The sequence below is a fragment of the Phytophthora ramorum genome (assembly GCF_020800215.1).
Source record: "Phytophthora ramorum isolate Pr-102 chromosome Unknown Phyram_PR-102_s0004, whole genome shotgun sequence".
NCBI classification, from domain to species: domain Eukaryota; phylum Oomycota; class Peronosporomycetes; order Peronosporales; family Peronosporaceae; genus Phytophthora; species Phytophthora ramorum.
Genome location: NW_027150650.1, coordinates 976,812 through 996,652, shown reverse-complemented (window position 1 = coordinate 996,652; position 19,841 = coordinate 976,812). Strand labels below are relative to the sequence as shown.

General features: G+C 53.6%; 6 protein-coding genes across 6 annotated transcripts; 4 read left to right on the top strand and 2 right to left on the bottom strand.

The window, feature by feature from the left end:
* Window positions 1-1,775: 1,775 nt before the first annotated feature.
* On the top strand, window positions 1,776-2,579 carry KRP23_4960 (uncharacterized protein; the record flags this gene model as incomplete). The annotated part of the gene is made up of 1 exon (XM_067889978.1): window positions 1,776-2,579. The coding sequence occupies one exon, from the start codon at window positions 1,776-1,778 to the stop codon at window positions 2,577-2,579; it is 804 nt and encodes a 267-aa protein (XP_067746563.1).
* Window positions 2,580-2,709: 130 nt separating this feature from the next.
* Window positions 2,710-3,801, bottom strand: KRP23_4959 (Dihydrolipoyllysine-residue acetyltransferase component 1 of pyruvate dehydrogenase complex, mitochondrial; the record flags this gene model as incomplete). Its single annotated transcript, XM_067889977.1, has 5 exons — window positions 2,710-3,038; window positions 3,097-3,216; window positions 3,293-3,356; window positions 3,449-3,538; window positions 3,607-3,801. The coding sequence occupies 5 exons, from the start codon at window positions 3,799-3,801 to the stop codon at window positions 2,710-2,712; spliced, it is 798 nt and encodes a 265-aa protein (XP_067746562.1).
* Window positions 3,802-4,070: 269 nt separating this feature from the next.
* KRP23_4958 (40S ribosomal protein S30) lies at window positions 4,071-4,420 on the top strand (the record flags this gene model as incomplete). Its single annotated transcript, XM_067889975.1, has 2 exons — window positions 4,071-4,075; window positions 4,165-4,420. 2 exons carry the CDS (start codon window positions 4,071-4,073, stop codon window positions 4,418-4,420), a joined length of 261 nt encoding a protein of 86 aa, XP_067746561.1.
* A 537-nt stretch (window positions 4,421-4,957) lies between these two features.
* KRP23_4957 (uncharacterized protein) lies at window positions 4,958-7,091 on the top strand (the record flags this gene model as incomplete). Its single annotated transcript, XM_067889974.1, has 2 exons — window positions 4,958-6,400; window positions 6,462-7,091. 2 exons carry the CDS (start codon window positions 4,958-4,960, stop codon window positions 7,089-7,091), a joined length of 2,073 nt encoding a protein of 690 aa, XP_067746560.1.
* Window positions 7,092-7,336: 245 nt separating this feature from the next.
* KRP23_4956 (1-phosphatidylinositol 3-phosphate 5-kinase) lies at window positions 7,337-9,244 on the bottom strand (the record flags this gene model as incomplete). The annotated part of the gene is made up of 1 exon (XM_067889973.1): window positions 7,337-9,244. One exon carries the CDS (start codon window positions 9,242-9,244, stop codon window positions 7,337-7,339), a length of 1,908 nt encoding a protein of 635 aa, XP_067746559.1.
* A 5,526-nt stretch (window positions 9,245-14,770) lies between these two features.
* Window positions 14,771-15,233, top strand: KRP23_4955 (uncharacterized protein; the record flags this gene model as incomplete). The annotated part of the gene is made up of 2 exons (XM_067889972.1): window positions 14,771-15,136; window positions 15,222-15,233. 2 exons carry the CDS (start codon window positions 14,771-14,773, stop codon window positions 15,231-15,233), a joined length of 378 nt encoding a protein of 125 aa, XP_067746558.1.
* Between the last annotated feature and the right edge of the window lie 4,608 nt (window positions 15,234-19,841).

The window sequence follows — 19,841 nt, the reverse complement described above, 5'->3', positions numbered from 1 at the left end:
TTCTTTTTTCTGGTCGGGACCCCGATTTCGGACAGGAACTATGGAGCAGTGATGGCACAGCAGCAGGAACCGTTCTACTAAAAGACATTTATCCGGGCAGTGGAGACTCCAATCCATCTTTCTTGACGCCATTCTCGACGGACAATCGCGTTTATTTCGCCGCGAAAGGACCGCATTTGTCGTGGTTACTCAAGGATGATTATCACGACACATGTCAAAGCTTTCGCCCGAGCTCGCTTAACTCGAATGTTTATTTTACTGTTGCAGCACAGACCGTTTGGGACCCCGAAGAGGTACGTGAATTGATCTTTGTAGCATTTCATCCCTCACTGACGAAGTTATCATGTCCCCTGCGCCTCGCTTTCCTTGTTCAATGTACAGACGTACGATTGCCCTCTTGGATTCCGCTGGATGTCCACCGCCGAAGCCCACAAAGTGTTTGTAGGGACAATTGCTTTAGAAGGCTACAGTGAGGAGCCCTTCACTTACTTTGATCAATGTGGGTGGCGCGGATATGAGTGGGGAGGCCAAATACGAAAGTACTTCCGGTTTTCCGATTCCAAGGTACGTTTTACCTGGATTTATTTTCGTTGACGATGAAAAGACTTTTGTAACACTAATTCTGTGCACAGACAACCGGGGCCTTCAAACATGCTGGGTTTCGAGACTCGTATCGGGTGGACACAGGTTTTCAAACAGACTTATTTGCGGGGATCATATGCTATCGAGAGCCCCCAGCCCATCAAGTCACATGGGGGACTCAACTGTGGGCAACTGATGGAACGGCAACGGGCACGCAGCGTATTGCGCGAATCTCGACAAGCCCTGAGGGTTCGGGTCCTTCCCATTTTGCTGAGCTCAATCAGCGTCTATTTTTCCAGGCAAGCTCCACCGATTTTGGATCCGAGTTGTGGTCGACCGATGGTACCAGAGACGGCACCTATCTCGTCGCCGATGTTGAATTTGGGTCTCGCAGTTCTGAACCTCAGTTTCTCATTGCATTTGATTCGCGAGTATTCTTCTCTGCTAAAGCTCAAGACTATGGCCGAGAACTCTGGTTCTCAGACGGTAATCCGCGGTCCGATTTCAATGAAGATCAACACGCGACAGTGGGGACGGACATGTTGTTTGATATTTGCTTGGGATCGAAATCGTCTTCTCCTCAACATTTAGCGGTACTAAGTCCCCTACTAGGATCTCCGTTGTTGCTGTTCCAAGCGGACGACTGCATACACGGACCCGAACTCTGGTCAACGGATGGAACCCGGATAGGGACCAACCTGGTTCTTGACATCCACAAAGGCTCTACAGGCTCGCTTCCAGTCTACTTGACACCGTTCGCAGGAAAGGTCTACTTTCAAGCAGATGATGGGACCCACGGAGCTGAACTGTGGACAACGGATGGATCTTCTAGCGGCACGGCCATGCTGGTCGATATCTCCCCAGGAATATTGGGCTCAAGACCCAGCTTCTTCACAGTACTAGAGAGTATCAGCGCTTCACCTGGAGTACTCATCTTCGCTGCGCAAGCGGAACGAGATATCCTCACTGAGTTTTGGCAGTCAGACGGAACCGCCACAGGCACTACGAAGGTGTTTCCACAGTCCCACGAGGTCGTGGAAATCAACACGGATTCAATGGACCTTCAGCTTGTTGGGCACAAGTTGGTAAGCATTTCGTCATGGCCAGGCAGCTTTTTCTTTCTTGGTCGACAAAGTGGCCAAGGGATCGATTTTCAGCGGGAGGCAGCTGATCATACCGAGGACATTGCCCAAATGAGGTCAATCACTTTGCAAGACATCGAGTCCCTGCAGAACAAGCGGGAGTTAACCGTGTCTCTGAATTGTTCGAAGGGCTGGATAAGTTTCGGACGACAGTGCGACGGCGTATCCTTAAGTTTGCGTGGCGCCCTTGACAAGGAGAAACCAGCAGTTGTTACTCTGAAAGGGTCTCTGAACGCACTGAATTGCGCTGTGGAGAAAGTGACGTACCATTCTAAGCCCCAGGAGAATGGCTGGGACGAGATTCACGTGACTCTCAGCCAAGTTGTATCGAGCGAGGATGGTGGCTCCTCAGATGCCATTGATGACACGGAAAGAGACAACAGCTACACGGTCTCGAAACGTATGCTGGTCGAGATTCGTGCAATCAACGACCCCCCTATCATTACCATGGGCTCAACATTCTACGCTCCTTTGCGGCAGTGGGTGGTGCTCGGAGAAATTAAGATTGACGACCCCGACGCCGACAATGGCATGCTGTACGTAAGCATATCTGTTCGCAACGGAAGGCTTCGTACCACACTCGTACCCCCCACAAGCAGCCGTGGGCCAGCGATACTCCACGCGACAGTTGATGGAGATGCTCTCCAAATGCTTGAGTTTGCGGCCACCGTAGAGCAGGCGAAGGTTATATTCGCGAGTCTGGAGTATAGCTGCGACGATCGCTTTGGCTGCTCCAATGCCCAGCGCGACTACGTGACCGTCCACATTGACGACAATGGGTTTACTGGATCGCACGGACCTCAGGTGACCACACAGACCGCTGAGATTCTCGTCATGCAGGAAGCCGATGCCTAGCACTGGACTAGTTTAACGAAGACACTTGGAGGATAGCAATCCAAGAGGTCAGTAGAACAACGCACGTTATCATTTGTTCTGTTCACGGCTCAAACCCGTTCAAACATGCTTTTGCGGTGCACCAAGGGCTTTAGCTTGCGTTGTCTTCAGGTGAGCCGTTTGCTGCCTCTTCGGCCAGCTCCAATGCGTTCTCCACAAAAAAAGCCTTGTCAAATGCTGACTCCTCCAGCACTCCATCCTCGTAGCTAGCCTTGTACGTCGTGAGCAGCTGCACATCGTTTCTGCGGGCTAGTGACTTGAGCATCTTGAGCGCCTTCTCATCTTCAAAAAGACCTTCCTTTTGCAACTTGTTCAGCATGCGCAGGACATCGCTGGACGCGGCGCTTTCAGTGGGGGGAGCCGCAGAGGACGCGGCATCACCTTCAATCACGTGAGCTGCACTCGTCGGCTCAACGTAGCCTTGAAAAACAAAGTCAGCAATATCTATACCAGCTGCAATTACACATGATAAACGTACCCTCAATACAGCGCGGGTTCTCTTTCAGCGCCTTCACAAACGGCTCGATCTCAGCCTCAGTGGGCACAATGATGGCTAGCGGCTGGCCCGGAGCGACATTGTTGGCGCCCTCAGCTACCACTGAGAGCACAACCAAAAACAACAGGCGTCAATCAAGGCAGCTGTCGAGGAAAAGATCCTCACGTTTGCCACGCACGCAGTCGCGCGATGAATCCTTCGTCTCCAGACTCGAGCTGGAAGCACAGATCCGGCGTGTCAATCTACCACACAGCAACGACAGCAGTAGTAAACGGTCAATGCCCCAACATTTCAGAGAGAGCTGCTTTATCTATCGCAGCGTAGGGCGTCGTACCTCGCACATGTGCGTGCCATCCTTCACAGTCGCGCCCTCCTGCACGTGCCACTTGGTGAGTGTCGTGTCTCCAGATCCGCTGCCCACCTCCTGCAAGTCATCAGAAGTGTCAGTAACCAACCCCTTCCACTCACGTAAGCCGCTGCCGCAGGTCTCACCTGGAAGTCCAGGTCCGGCATGCGGAACTTGATGTGACTGGGCAGCGCCACCTGCTGTTCGTCTTCATTGGGCGGCGATGTGCTCGTGGAGAAGAGCGCGAACGGCCGTAGGGCACTCGTCTTCGAGTGTCCGGTCGCCAGCACCGCGCGTCGTCGTCCATGCGCCGCCAGTGCGCGAGTCGCCAACCGCATCATGCTGGCCGGTGATGGCTATGAGGCTATCTGTCAATTACCCCAATTTTACACACGAAATATAAATAATTAAATAACAAAAATGTTCATTTGCAAATAAATAGATGAAAGTACTGTAAATTACAAAATGGCTAGTTTAACCGGTCCGATGGCTTCGAACCGCAATGCGAACCGTCCTGCGACGTTCGGCCGGCCACCACCAATCGCCGCCCAAAGCAACCCACCTAGAGCAGGCGTCTATCATTGGAATTCTCCGCGAGAAACGAAGAAGCATGAGGTGCGTAAGCGCGACGGCCGTAGCGCAGAGCAGGTTCCGCTAGCAGAATGCGCAGTGTATTGACTCTTGTGTCTGTTCGCCAACCACAGCAACACCAGCATTGAGAACGCGACCACGCTGAACCTGTCCCTCCGCCTGCGCGGTGGTGGTAAGGTCCACGGTTCGCTGGCACGTGCCGGTAAGGTCAAGGGCCAGACCCCCAAGGTCCCCAAGCAGGAGGACTCGAAGAAGGCGCTGACGGGCCGCGCTAAGAAGCGCTGGCAGTACAACCGCCGCTTCGTGAACGTCGTGGCGGGCATGGGCGGCAAGAAGCTGGGCCCCAACTCGAACGCCGCCAAGCAGTAAGCAGGCAGCCAATGGGCTGAGCAGTCGACACGAGGGACGCGCGCAGGTGGATGGACGACGTCACGACGTGATGCGTGGACGGACGACGCAAGCTCAGCGCTCTCGACTGCAGGCGGACATCACTTGGTGGTGCTGTCTTCTCTTCTGTGGCGCCTAGCGATCCAGTTGTTTCGGTGGCTGTCGTTGGCGTAGATTCGTCGGGGGCTTCGCGGCTCCTGGTGCTCTCGCATATTCCAAATCAACCAATATGTTAAATCCAACGCTGCCTCCGCTTCGCTCGGGTCTGGTGTCGCTTTCGCTTTCTCGCAAATCCCCGCGTTTTTGTGTTGAGTTTCTTCGTCATGGGTGTTTCTTGTCGATGTAGCTTGCTTCACTGACTGTTCTTGTCTATTACCCTCAGGTGGTTAGTGGTCTCTTCCTGGACGATGGCAGAAACCGTTTCGCAGCGAGTTGCATGCGACGATGGGACTCAAGCTATCAGCTAATTGTGGGTTGATGACCAAGTTGCCAACCTTGCGCCAAGAGCGATCGTAGCTCATGTACAGCGATGACTCAGCAGCCTCCGAGGTGGAATCTGACGTCGAGGAAGCCTACGGTGATGGCGGCAGTGAGGTTGCAAGTGAGATTGCTGAGAGCGTGGATGTGCGTGAAGCAGCAACCGCGTTGAAACAACAACCGAAGCAGCAGGCGCAGGTCAAACCTGCAGCCCCCGTCACCTACGAGGAAGACGAAGATGGCTACAGTGTCGACTTCGAGAACGACTTCGAAGAGGATGAAGATGAAAAACCAGTGATCCATCGGCCGCCACCACTTCCGAACACCAAGTCACCGTCGCCAACTCGATCTGCCATGAGTAACACGCACCGCCCACTAGCCCAGTCCAACGATGCGTCCGGGTACGACTTCGACTACGACGAAGCCTCCTTCGAGGAAGAGAGCCGCCGTTCACAGAGTCAGCGAAGCTTGAGCCAAAGTAGCCGTGTCGTGGACCTCTCAGTACGCGCAGCTTCTCCTTCGTTCCGCCCGGCGCCAGTGTCAATGGCCCACACTAACATTGATCTACCAGCGCCTGGCCTCTTGCTTCCGCCAGCGCAAGACGTTAAGGTGTTTCCAAAACTCGCTGCATTAGCTCTTGCATCCGTCGCAGAGGAAGAAGCTGAAGCTATCGCCACCATGCAGAGTAAACAGTTTTCACTGCTACTGCGGAAAGTGGAGAGCAAATTTGAGGATGAAGTCGAGGAACTTCGTGAAAAGAATGCCCTACTTACCTGGAAGGAGCGTGAACTGAAGGCGTCGCTGCGTCGAGTCAAAGAGGAGCTTACTATGCGCAAGGTACGCATCGAGAAGAAGCGGCGGCGTGCTGCTGATCGTCGACGCGAACACGAGAGGGCAGCAGAGCATGTGCAGGAAGAACTTGTGGCTGCTCAAAATGCTATTGCTGCGCGTGAAACCCGCACGGAGGAGTTGCTGCGTGAACTAGCTCAGATGCGAGAAATGCTGCAGAAGGTGGAGAGGGAGAAGCACGAGTCCGACAGTCGCAACATGGCTCTAGCAGAGAAGTTGCAAGCAGCACTGGGGGACTTTCATCAGCTCACGTGTAGTTTCGAAGACGCGGTCAATGCCAAGCTAACCTCCGAGCAGCGTATCGAGGAGCTAAAAGGAATGCATCGAGTGCAGCTACAAGTATTAGAACACAAGTGCCAAGTTGACGTTGAGGCTGCACGCCGAGCACTCGCCGACGAGGTCGCAGCACGTACCGCTGAGCGGCAAACATTGCCTGAGATTCACCAGCGCATTGTGGAGGCGGAGAAGGAGCGCTTTGAGAGGCTGGAGGCAGCGCTGCACAAGCAAATGCGAGAACTGGAGTCGCGTGCAGCACAGGAAGCTTTGACACAGGCCGCGGAACTGACTAGGGCCACCGAAGCGAAGCATCAGGCAGAGCAGCGAGCCGAACGCCGGATACAGGAGGAGGTCGACCGGGTACGTCTGTTGCTATCAAGTTGATCGACTCGTATTAACACCCACTTTTCACGTGCCTTAGATTGCACGCGAACGAGAGGCAGTAGATACCCAGCGTCGTGAGCTACTGGCGTCGATGGCTCGCACAAATGTGCGCTTCGACGAGGAACGCGGTAAGATGGAGGCTAGGAGCTGTGAGCTAGATGCTCGCCGATCCGATCTCGCAGACGAGCGTGCGGAGCTGGAGGCTCGTGTTGGATACATTGAGCAGCGAACACGACGTCTTGAAGCGGACGAGGCTCTCGTCGAGAGACGTCGCACGGAGCTGGCAGCCGTCGGACGCGAAACGCTGGAGCGGTCCCATGCTCTCGCTCGACGGGCGCAGGAATTCGCTGACGCTACAGCAGAGCGCGACAAGTTGCGCACGCTCGTGAAGGTGCTGACGGAGCGCTCGGAGCGGAGCGAGCAGCGTGCGATGATGCTCGAGCAGGGCCGGGAGAAGCTGGAGACTGCCAAGCTGGCGCTTCAGCAAGAGCGACTGCTGGTTGCCAAGCAGCGGGTGCAGTCGCGCTACTTCCTGGACGGTGCACGCAAGCTCGAGAGTATGTTGCACCAGAAGCACTGCGTCATGGAGGCAACGGACAAGCGCCAGCAGCAGCCCACTGTGGCGCTCTACACCAGCAACCAGCTCGAGCACCGAAGTGCATGTTGAACTCGGTTAACTTGATTTTAGTATTGACACACTGACCAATGAATGATACTATCTGCTTCTCGCCGTCTCATTGTGAGGATTCCTCGCGAGCAGACGCATTCGCCCTCCTGAAGGCTTTCGCGGCGCAGGGGCGATGTGGCTGCTCAGTCTGAGCTTGGGCTGCTGCCTGTGCGTGTGCTGCTGCTGCTGCTGCTGCTTCGCGGGGCTCTTCGACGAGGGTAAGGTCTCTCCGTTGCCGGTGCCCATTAGGAGGCCCGCTGCGAGGACTTCTCGCCCGACTCGCCGCGGACGCGCGACAGGATCCCGTTAAGGAACGGCCGGAACCCGCTGCTCGGGGCGATCGCACCGCTGTCCGCGTCGTCGATGTTCCCAGGCTCCTCCTTGTCCATGCTCACGCGCAAAGCGGACGACGCACGGGTCGACTGCTCGAACGGACTCTCCGAGATGCGCCCCACGGTCGGCAGCTGCATCCCCAGCGGCGCTGCTGGTTTTGCCTCTACATCTTCCTGTTCATCCGCTTCCATGTCCACGTCCGCTGTCTCCCCCGTCTCCAGCCGTTGCATCTTGACAGGAGGCCACGGCGTCGACGGATCTTCTGGCCGTTCACGAGGTGCTAATGCTGTTGCCGTTGGGGTTTCATGTACCGAATCGCGCAAGTATCCGATGTCAACTGGGTGTTGCTTGTAGCTCGACAGGCGATGCGCAGTGATAGCAGCAGCTGCCACCACGCTTGCCGCAGAAATGGATGGCCTCGCGCCGCCCAAGGGGGTCGTAGCTGCGCTGTTCGCTCCGGATCGAGGCGTCGTGGACCCAGAGCCAAAGCCGAAACCGCGTGTGCTGCGAGGCGTCAGATTGTTGGCGATGTACGATCGTGGTGTGGTGCTTTCGTTGAAGAAGGCACGGGGAGTCCGAGTACCTCGAGCGTGACTGTGCGCTCGCCCGCGAGCATCGTAGACGGACCGTGTGGAAGTCGTCGACCGGATAGAGAGATTAGACTGCGCCGACGCGTCTGAATAGGCTGAGGGCGTGCGTGGTCCACCGCCGGCGCCCATGTAAAGATCCATCAGGTTCATCTCGTTGTGAGCGACTGTGCTGCTCGAAGTAACGGAGGAGGTAGATATATCCGACATGTTCCCGTCCTCATGCCCGCTAGCCTTTTGTACGCCCATGTTGCACACAGAGCAAATGCGAACGTTCTTGAGTGTGGTGCCCGGCACTTCCACAGACTTGAACACACTGCATTTTCCGCAGATAACCTCACCGCAGCTTCGGCAGTGATGGCGCGGGCGGAAGGTACCGAAAGTCCGGCTGCAAACGGCGCAATGTAGGCGCTCGTGGTTGGGCACCCATTGCCGTTTATCAACGAAGGTGCAAGCGTTCATCTGCTGTTTGTCTATGATGCGGCGAATCTGCACGATGCTGTTTATCAGTTGCGATTCAGCTGTCTTGAAGGCCCATTGCGCAGGAAAGTAACCTCCTGGGTCAAATCGAGCCACGTGATGTACACGCACAACGTTGGGCTCGGCATGATCTGTGCGGTACATGTATCCAGCGAGGATCTTCGCGCGAACTAGTCCATGCGAGTTCTCGAGCGACGGGCATTCGTTGATCTCGATCGAGTTGAGGATGCGGATGTACATTTCGTTGCCGAACGAGTCCACGATCTTGTCCTGCACCTCGAGACAGCAGTAGTCGCGGTGTGAGACGATAGGCGTGGGCGTCTTGACGGCGTACCATTTGATGCCGATGTACCTGAAGGGCGTGAGCGGCGTGCGAGGCACGATCGTGAACAGCACAGCAGCATCCATCACTGCCGGGTTCAGCTTCTTCATCAGCCGCCTAAACAGTGCGTCGTCATGAGCCCCGTAGGCGCGGCCGACCTGCTCCAGCGACGCCGAGAGCTGGCCCTTGGCGCCCACCTCGGCGATATTGGACTTGTAGGCCTTGGGGCCGCGCGTCTGGCCGAAGTTGCGGTAGATGGCCACTCCTTTCTTCTCGCGCATGGGGATCCAACTGTTCTTGTGACAGTCGCTCAGCGCGAAGACCTTGCGGATGGAGGCCTCGGCGAACTCGATGTACTGGCGCCTCATGTCCTCGGACACGCGCACGTTCGTGTTGAAAAAGCCCTTGGGCAGCGGCAGCGACGTCGACATGGCGGCGCGACTACCAGGCGACTATTGTCCCGCTGTCGTAAAGGCGAAGTGCACGAGTAGAGCCCCAGCGAGATGACTTCGTGTCGTCGCGCGTCGAGCTGTCGTCTGGGGTCGCCGACGCGTAACTGGCGACGATCTCGTCACTGCGGCGGCTGCTTCGTACCAGAAGGCGACGCGAGCGTCAGTTAGGCTCAGTAGGCACGTAGCCAGCTGCTGTGGAGATGTGGGGCAGGCGCTAGATGACCAAATGCACCGCACTCACAGCTTGATCAAAGTGTGGAATTTGACAAATGCCGATGCGTGCGACTCGGTAAAAAACCAATTTACAGCCAATCATAATCGTCTGATTTGGACTGACTTTACTTTGCGACCGATTGACGGAAACTGTAGCATCGCTGGTGCACAGTTGCTGATGCTAAGGCCTTGGTTTCTCCATTGGTGTCTGGGCCCGGGGAACTGTACTGCTGATGTGTAAACTCTTTCAAACTCGTTCTGGGTTTGAATCTCTCTCAGTCATTCAGTTGGAAACTTGCCTCGTTCCATCAGCATGCAAGCGAGCTACATGGAGATGCTCCTGTCGCCCACGCCGGACCCCCCCCCCCCCCCCCCCCTCCAGCCGGCCTTACCACCACCAACGGCCACTGTCACAGACGCAGGCTGTATGACGCATAGGGGCAAAATATCTTGCAAATACGCACAAAATTTCTCTCTGGGAGGAGCACAGGTAACCACGAAACCATCCGTCGAAGCGATGAGATGCTAATAGTGCGTCGAAGTTCAGGGGGGTAACGGTCAGTTGATTTTCATAGTCGGCTCTTAAGCGCGTGCTGCTGGCCGCTATCGCAGCCGCACGAATGGCCATCAGCAGAAGAAGCGTTCTAGCCCTTGTCCTCCATGACAACCACGCGTTTGACTGCTTCTCCGAGTAGACAACTTGATGTCACCGGGATCGAGATCGAGTTTGGACGGTGAGGATGCGTCCGTTTCAGAGGGGTCCGACGAGGCGTATGTGGCAGGTGCCATCAAGATTAAGCCCTCGGGCGAGGACTGTGTTTCACCCTCTCTCCAGTCAGAAGAAAATGTCGAAGTGCTGGACGTCGCATGAAGAAGGAAGACCAGCTATCAACTGTTGGGGGGACATCGTGCTTGAAGATGCTAAAGCACCTCGGCTGATGTACTTGAAGACCGGGCGCTCATAACGCTCCATGTTGCTGGAGGTCTCGCCTGTTGCGACTTTGGAAGTTGCTGCTCCGAACGAATTCGTTTCTAGTGCTATCGTCGAGCGGAGTCCGGATGTCTCAACTGGAGAGATGGATGCACAAATGATAAAATATCTAGTGAAGAGTCATGTGGCTGCCCAAGTTTGTCTTTGGGCCAAAGACCTGTTCGAACAATACGATTCAGCGACTGTCAAGCCCAACGGAAGTTTCGAAGGTCGAAACCCCCGTTGGGTGTATGGCTCGCAATGACGCAATTTTGATGATCTCGGAGTTTTTACAGCTTGTTTAATCCCCTCGTCTGTATCAATCCAGTTGTTTCCGTCTTCAACGTTGGTGAGTCGGAGTTTGGGCAGCAGTACCGCAAACCTCTAGTCAGAAGCCAGCATTTGAGCAGGATTCGGATTCCAGTCAGAGTCTGGTTTGAACACCGGGCGAGTCTATTGTAAATGCGACACCTGGTTGGCTTACTTTCTGAGACAGCTCATCGAATTCATCCGAATGGAACGTGGACCCAGCGGCTGGATCGTACATGCTCTACTCAACCGGAGGACCGGTGGGGATGACAGCTCGAGGTGTAGGTGGTGTCGTTCCATATGCAAGTGGATTAGGAGGATATGTGCTGCGGGTACTGCCTGCTCTTTCCCAAGTGGAAATTGCATCAAGTGATGTCCCCACCCCAGAGCCAGACACACCTGTTATCAAAACGATAAAACCTGAGGCGTCCTCCAGAAGGTGTACATGTCATCGTGACGATACGACTGCTTTTCCTTCGGACGAAAGGGGCTTGATACTCGACGTCACTGCCACTGGTACGCTCGACCGGTTTTAGGACACGATCACGACCCGGATACTCTCTATGGTCGCGTCGTCCCAGACGCTCTCTCAGATCGGACATACCAATTTCATTTATGTCGTTTAGTGCTACTCAAGTCGCATTCAACACGATGTGATGAGAGCAAGACACTGGCATTCCGTCGGCACAGAACCAAGGGACGACTCTAGAGAAGCTTGGGTTCAATCTGAAACAAAGAACCCTTTGGAGACCTGGTCGACAAGTAGAAATGTGGTGTTATAATTCACAGAAAAAGTCGTTAGCGCGGCTCCCACGCAACAACACAACAATTCGCCGAGTCAGGTCGGCGTTGTTGGGCTTGTGCAGGGTTCTGTTGGTTCCCTTTGCGGTTCGGCCCAGCCGGGTCCAGTCGAGGCTCCGCTCTCGCTGAGTACCAATCCAAACAGTTCCAGAAGCTCGCCTGAGCGGGACAGCTTCCGTTCCTCAAACCCTGTGACCTCCACCAAAGGATGGACATCAGCGCGCGAGCGCCTTTATAGGTCGCCGATCGCAGAGCACGCTCGGCTAGAAGATTGCGGTATCTTGGGTTGTGCAGACCCACCGAGTCGTCGATTCGACGAGGTTTGTCTTTGCTGGTAGCGAGAAGTGCCCACCCCGGGCCGACCTTGATCTCTTGGCGCTACCAGTCGATTCCCCTACAAGCTATGCTTCTTGGGGAAGGACGGCAGACATAACCCAGCCCACACAGGGACTTATTGGAAAAGTGTACGCAGTTCTTGGACTTAGAAGATTCTTCTCTGATTTGTTATTTCTGAGTCATCGGAAGGGTCCCTTTGGGCTCCCCCTGTTCGTCTCCTATCGATCCTATACAAATACCTAGGGAAATGGAGTCGTTATATATGTGGTGTAGCGGGATCCGTCAAAATCTGGTTAAGACTGGATCCGGCTTCCCAACAGCGCCCAGACACCAACTAACGGAGGGGTTCCCCCGATGATCCGTGATATGCTGAACTTCTCACCTTGTGTACCAGTTGGCGGGCTGGATCTGCTTTCTCGGCGCTCCGAAGATATGTAGCTGTGTGTTTATTGACCGTCCTGGCGGGACGCGGGGATGGGGATGGGGTGGAGCAGCGCGGAAGTCTTCGCTCTGCTGTCGGTTATGGATCCAGATCCAGAGCGATTCAATCAAGCTCTGATCTGGCGGCCTGGACTTGATCCGGGGCCGGGGGTTGCCTTTGGGGTGTGGATGTCTCCTTCCTTTGCGTTACTTCTCTTCCTATAGCGGGGGCTCTGGGAGGTTGAGAAATCGAGAGATCGTCGGGCCAAGTACTAACTCCGTCGGATCTGGGATCTGCACTTGATAATAAATCATTAGAGTAGATAAGGTCTGGCCAATATATTATCCAGATGTGGTGGAGCGGGATCACGAAATTGCTGACGCGATCGCAACTCACCAACGGTTGCCCGGACTGCCGACTGTCGGAGGGGGTACTCCGTTGATCCGGCGGATCTTGACCTTACAGCTCACCTTGTGTACCCGACGGCTTGGGCGGGTTACGCTCTTCCGGTACTCACGCGAGGGAAGTCAATGGTGAACAGGGCAGAACTGGGGCTTGAGGGCCCTTCAGGGATGGGGGGTGGTTGGCTGCCACGCGGATATGCTTCACGCAGCAGTCGGTTCGGGTGTCGATCGTGTGTGATCGAGCACGGGGTGTGTCCTTTACGGGGTCCTTTTCGATGCTTGCCGCCTCCTATGGCGGGGTCTTGATGAGTTGGAGGGAGAAGAGGAGCGCACCTGGCCGAGCTATCCAGGGGCTTCCGCGTTCTCGCTTGAGTCACTTCAGGTGGTTGTCCGGTCGTCGGGTAGGCCAATATACTTCCTTCCCCGGAATTCGGAAGACCACTTGCGTACTACAAGGAAAATCTCTCTCTATTTATCCATTTAGAACTACGTGTCTATCCCCCATCTCTCTTGCGTATCTCATGATTGCTGACATTCTTGGACCTCCGATGTGCCGGTATTTGTGGTACGTGCTGATCTGATCGGCTGATTTGTACCCATGTCAATCTGATCGGTCGATCGGAACCCATGTTGATCTGATCGGTTGATCTGAACTCATGTATTCAACATGTGGTACCGCGATCAAAACTGCCAAGATCGGAATGATGGTCTTCACATTCACCATCCGGTCGTCCGACCGTTGATGCCGCCCATCCCAGGTCCAAAGCCATTCATCCGTACCCACCTGGTCGGACACGATCAATCCATCTCCAAAAACTTCTGGTCACTTCTCCACACAGACTTACACAACAACTAGATCAGCTACTCCTTGTCTTGCCAACACCTTGTAAGGCCAATGTAGTTCCCGTTTCTTGAGCACTCGTGTAGTTCAGGGCAAATTCGATTCTGATTTATGGTTAAGTCTCATCATATCCTTGGTCCTATCCTGCATCCACTCATCTACTGTGTACGACCGACTATGCGTCTTTCTACCTTCTCACTATCCTTTCCATCGTCCTCTGCTCTGGGTACCTTGATGTAATCATCGGATTGCGACACCTCGCCATCCCATGCTCCACTATTAGGCGGGATCCGAGATCAAGATCCGGGATCCGCCTCTGCCTTAGTACCGGTCCAGATCGTGATCTAGGCGGAACCCGAGATCAGGATCTGGGATCCGCTTCTGCCTCAGTGCCGAGCCAGATCGTGACCCGGGCAAGCTTTACTGTGCTTTACTGTGGGGCCAGATCCCGATCGGGCAGTTTCGGTTCCCAAAGCTTCCCCCATCTCGGCGATGCTTGACCTAGGTGCGCCGTCACTTCCTCAATCTGCACATCGCCATCTTTGACCTGCTACCGCTTTCTTCAATGATGATTCCATGAACCGCGGTGTACCTCCAGTATCCCTAGATCTTGATCTTGGTACAGCTGCGCGCCCAGGTTATCCGCCGGATCTGGCACCCATGGCGGGGCCCATCACTCGCCTCGTCCTTTCTGGTCCTTTTCTCGGCAGCATCGCCATCTTAGTCCGGATCTGTCCAACTGTCATTGTCTCGGGACTGTGACCTCTGCATTTCATTTTCGATCGCATTTTCTGGAAGGCACTTCACCACATATATCTCCCTGCGACTCTTTGCTCAGCCCCCTGGTTTATCCTCGCTGAGTTGGGTCATTAAGAATCTCCGCCGACTCTTCGCTCCGATCCCTGATTTATCCTCTTCCACTTGGAATACCTCGCAAATGGTATACGCTCGCGAAGTTCTGCCGCTGGCTGGGTCTTGGTGCTCGTCGCTCGATGTGTTCGCCGCTTAAGTGCGAACAGCGATTAAGTACGATGTACCCAACAGAGCCAGATCGGGTGATTTACCCAAATATGAGTTTCCCTACATCACACTGGCCAAATATGTCGACGGGGTGGCCTGCGAGGTCCTACGCGCTGTTGCCGATTTTTTACCTGAGAAATTCGGTATCATATGTGACGGGTGGTCATTTAAGAGTGAACACTTTTTGGCTATGTTTGCTGGTTTTGGTCATGACGGAAAGTCAGAGCATGTGTTCTTGACGATGACGCCTCTGCTAGATCAAGGGGACGATGAAGAAGACCCTTGCCACACGGCTGATGTCCACATCGACTTTCTGAAAACTGTCCTCAAGGACGTAAAACGACTCGAAAACAGTGTGCTGTTCCTCGAGGGTGACAACTACGCTGTGAATGGCAGCATGTCCGACAAGATGGGGGTGCCTGTGGTTGAATATGCGAGCTATAGGCTTAACTTGGCTCTGGCCCGGTATCTGGACGACTATGATAACATATTGGGTAAGGTCGTGAGTTTGATGAAGGCGCTGCGGAAGTTCGACAACGCTGCCAAGCTTATCCATGTAATTTAAGTCAAAGTGGTATGTCGTACTCTTTATGATATAACTAAATTTTGTGCTTTGTGTTTTTGTATATTTGTATTTACAGGCGCTGTACTAAACTGAGACCTGTCCTGCGTCAAGCGACAAGATGGTCGTCCACATACGAGATGGTCAAGAGGTTTTTCAAACTGAAGGAATTTATGGACGTGTCGAACGTGGAGCTGGCAGCGCTGATGCCAACGCCGTTGGAAGAAATGCGGCTCAACTCGGCAATGGAGAGGTTGCGTGAATGCGGGTCCGTCTCAATAAAGCTGCAAACAGAGGGAGGTCTTAGTCTTTGGGACGTTCAGATTTTGTTCGACTTGCTGATGGAGCTTCATCCTGAGATGGGCGGATATTTAACACCTCAGGCGGTCATTGTGATGTGTCCGTAGTTTGAAAAGGCATGCGTGCAGGTGCTCCAAGGTGAGAGTCTCTCACGATTGCGTGAAACGACACTGTGCATATTGGCGGAGAATCCATCGGAGGATCGCGGAGGCCGAGACAACCACGAAGGACAAGATGAGCTTTGCAGACCGTGCTCTCAAGCGCCAAAAGACGATGGCCACCCCCGCTTCAAGGTGCGATTACTGCAATATATCCATTTCTATTGATTGTTTCTAACATATGTACAGATACTCAATAGTCCAGTACATTCCGCCAACGTCTTGTATTGTCAGACGCCTACTTAGTCAGACGAAGGTTGCGCTGTCGCCGCTGCGTCAGTCAATGTCACCTGCGCAGCTAGAACGTGTGCTGTTTCTGAAGATTAATCGCCGGTTCTGGTCTATCCAAACGGTTGTGACAGTGTCTAAGCTGTTTTAGGAACACATGATGTATTTTCATCTCATGAACAATACCATTATGTATTTTCCGATCTATTGCTTCTTCATACCATTATTTATGTTCCTGTTGTGACGCCTTACATATAGATAGTATTTTAGGAAGCACTGTACACAAGCAACACAAACAGTGACTGTGTTGCTCTCATCCCGTTGTCGTAGGGTTGTACCAATGTTGCAGGAACGACTCCGCCGTGGGTTTAAAGACTGAATATATTTTATAGGTGAGCCAAGCTTGATCCTTACAAACTCTAAGGCAACTACAGAGCGCGCCAGGTTCTTATGACCACCCACGTTTTAGGACGTGACTCCCTCAGTTTTGCGAGTCGGGTTGTGCTATTTAGATATGTTGTCTGTGCCGTAAATGCGCGTTTGAGACTTGTTTTAACGCGTGGTATATCGCACTTTAAGACAGGGTTGGTATACAAGCGACCACATTTGCCAGAGCGCCCATTAATAAGACTATTTGGGCACCTTACAAAAAGTAAGATAAACTGTTGAAATGGCTACACAGCTGCTAACCATTAATTCTGTTGCGCTCTGCGTGCTGGCATTTTCACCTCACACTTTCACTACAATGGGGAGGGGACCAACACTATCTGTCGAAGAGAAGGGGAGAATCAAAGGGTTGTTCGAGACGGGCTGCAGTGAGCGTGAGATTGAGCGACGTGTGGGTCGCGCTCGTGGAGCTGTCAACCGTGTGCTGTTTGGGATTGAGAAGGAACGAAAAAATCCTGGACCGGCTGCTGCTATGACCGAGCGGGAGGTGGGCTTGCTGCTGCGCACAGCGGCCTAGGGTGCCTACTCTGCGCGGCAGCTGAAGAGCGAGCTTAGCTTGTCAGCATCGGTGCGCACTATTCAGCACGTGTTCGCCGGTGTCGACTGGCTAGTTTACACTTAAATGGACGACACCTTGTCGCTCTCTGCGGACAGGCTGGTAAAGGAGGAGTGGACATGGGCAAGAATCTTTAACACGGATGCCGCTGGGTCCTGGGACTCCATCATCTTCTCAGACGAGAAGAAGTGGAATCTTGATGGGCCCGACGGCTTCCAGACGTACTGGTGGGACATCCACCGGCCACTTCGACAGACTAAGCGTCGCCAGGCTGGTAGCGGCTCAGTGGTGGTGTGGGCGGGCTTCAGCGCCGCTGGCAAGACGAAGCTTGCGGTCCTGTATGTCAAGCAGAACTCGGACGACTACGTGTACACGATGTCCGAGTATCTGCTGCCATTTGCCCACCTGCATTATGACACCGATTCTGTCTATCAGCAGGATGGGGCGTCCATTCACAGGTCCAAGAGGACGATGGCGTTTTCGGAAGAGCAAGATGTGCGTATGCTCCCCTGACCAGCCAGATCTCCGGATTTATATTCGATCGAGAATCTGTGGTCAATTATGAGTTGGTGTGTTTACGCTAATGGACGGCAGTACAGCAGCGTCATATAGCTAATGACAGCCGTTCTTAACAATTGGGAGGCTATTGAGCATTCAACACTACGAGCTCCATGACGCGCCGATACAAGAAAGCATTAAGAAATGTGGTGATAAAATAGACTACTAGTATAGCCATTTCAACAGTTTATCTTACTTTTTGTAAGGTGCCCAAATAGTCTTATTAATGGGCGCTCTGGCAAATGTGGTCGCTTGTATACCAACCCTGTCTTAAAGTGCGATATACCACGCGTTAAAACAAGTCTCAAACGCGCATTTACGGCACAGACAACATATCTAAATAGCACAACCCGACTCGCAAAACTGAGGGAATCACGTCCTAAAACGTGGGTGGTCATAAGAACCTGGTTGGCGCACCGCCAACCGGTACCACGTACCATGGACACATCCCATCACTCTTTATGTAACATGGGTACACGTCGGTGTACCCCGTTACACAAAGAAATTTCAGAGCTTCCGACTTTGTGTCGTGCAATTCGTCGTGCAATTCGTCGTGCAACTCGCATCAAACATACTTATCGTTGCTTCTTGTGCCAATTGGGTATTGTGTGTTACTTGTATCTTGGAATATGAGACTAAGGTTATGTATATCAGTCCAAACGCATTTTGTTTCCTTTCACTATGCGCGCGAAAATATCGAGTAGAGCCCACAAGTTCCATTCGATTCAATGGATTCACCTGCACATTCTCAATCAATGTTTTGCTTGAGGTCGATGTGTGGTCGTCCACCAAACGCTTTTGCTACAGGTTTACCTCTCGCTGTCAGATCTTCAATTCCTTGTCGCGCCAGCTCATTCTCTCGAACAAGATTTTCTTCCAGAATCGGCTTGATATCATCCTGCTTAGAACGTGTCTCTCTGCCTTTGGCCTCGTTCTCCTGCCTCAGATAGAGATATACTAGTAGACAGCAGCTCCTGCTCAGCGGCTGTCAAGGTGTCTTGCTTAACGACGTAGTCTTTGCAGCCCTTCGCTTTTCGGTTCCTGGCGCTCGCAGCTTCGTTCTCGCTGCGTTCTACTTGCCGTAGTGTAGGAAGGGTTGCATTTGTCAATTGTGCTCGCTTGGCTTCGATCTCCCGGTTCACCATCTCCACCTCCTTCGACACAGCCGACTGCCGACTGCTGCACGACGTCCGAGTGAATCTGCTCTTTCAGTTCTCTCACCTCCATCTCCAACGTATAGTGTGCTTCCGTAAAGCCCCGCACCGATTTTTCCGGTCCTGCACCAACTGCGCAAGATGTACGATGGTCTCTTTCAACCCTACTGATCTCAGCCTGAACGTCTCGTGAACATCCGCTCCCTAACCTTGCCTCTGTCAATCCGACGCTTCGACATTCTGTAATTCCTTCTCGTGCATCATATACTCCTCTGTGTTATTGTTGGTACTCTTCCTTCTTCTCAAACTCAGACAATCCCTGAGCCTCATAGATATTGGTACCTGCGACCTCCATGGGCAGCTTCAGTCGCTCGCGCATGGTGGGGGCTCTCGCTTTGCACTGCCACGCAATATATAGGGATTGGACCGAGAGAATCCTGCGCTCATCAGGTGCACCACGTCGCTTTTGGTGGCATGCTCGCGGTTGAGGACGAACTCGTTCTGCTAGCCGCCGAAGGTGCGGCGCAGGGCAACTTCCACGACGTCCAGGGGCGAGCCATCCGCTACTGCTGTCGAAGATGATCTCCATCGATTGCATGTCTGATCTCCGCATCGTGCTACTGGCTGAAAAGCTCCAGTCATCCTAGGGTGAAAACACTTTTGAGTACGATTGTGTCATTCCGTCAACTCAACTTGGATTCGAGGCGAGTGCAGCAAAAATAGTGGCAGGGGCGATGACGCAGGCATCCATTGTTGCTTGGGTACGAGCAGGTATTCGCGAGCCTTGCGCTACGCGCTCAGATGTCGCTGCAACTTGGTGATTCGGAGTCGAGTCAATCCGACTGAGACTGTCGCGTTCGCTGAACCACAAAGCTGTTTCCACCTGAGGTCCTTCGCATAACTTTGACATTGGAGCCGCCTCGATCGTTTTGACAACATTAAGGGCTTGAACTTCCACGTTAAGCATCGGCTCGCGCGGATGCAATGAAGGTGTCCTCTTAAGGGGCCATCTCGACGTCGCCCAGCACCGTGCTTCGCGACGAAACCGATCCAACCGCCGCCAGCTCGAAAAACGGATAAACCTTCGCTGGGACTCAGATCGCCCGCCACCTTCTGCAGGAAACGATTGCCACGAAATGATGTACATCGGCCGATGCACATGCTCAAGTGCTCGTCTCGGCCGAGAATGCTGACGTACTTGGTCAAAAAGCGCGGGTTCAGGTTGAAGCAGATAAATTACCGAGTAGAAAACGATCATCCAGAAAAAACTGGAGGCTGTAAAGGCTTTGAAGGCTGTC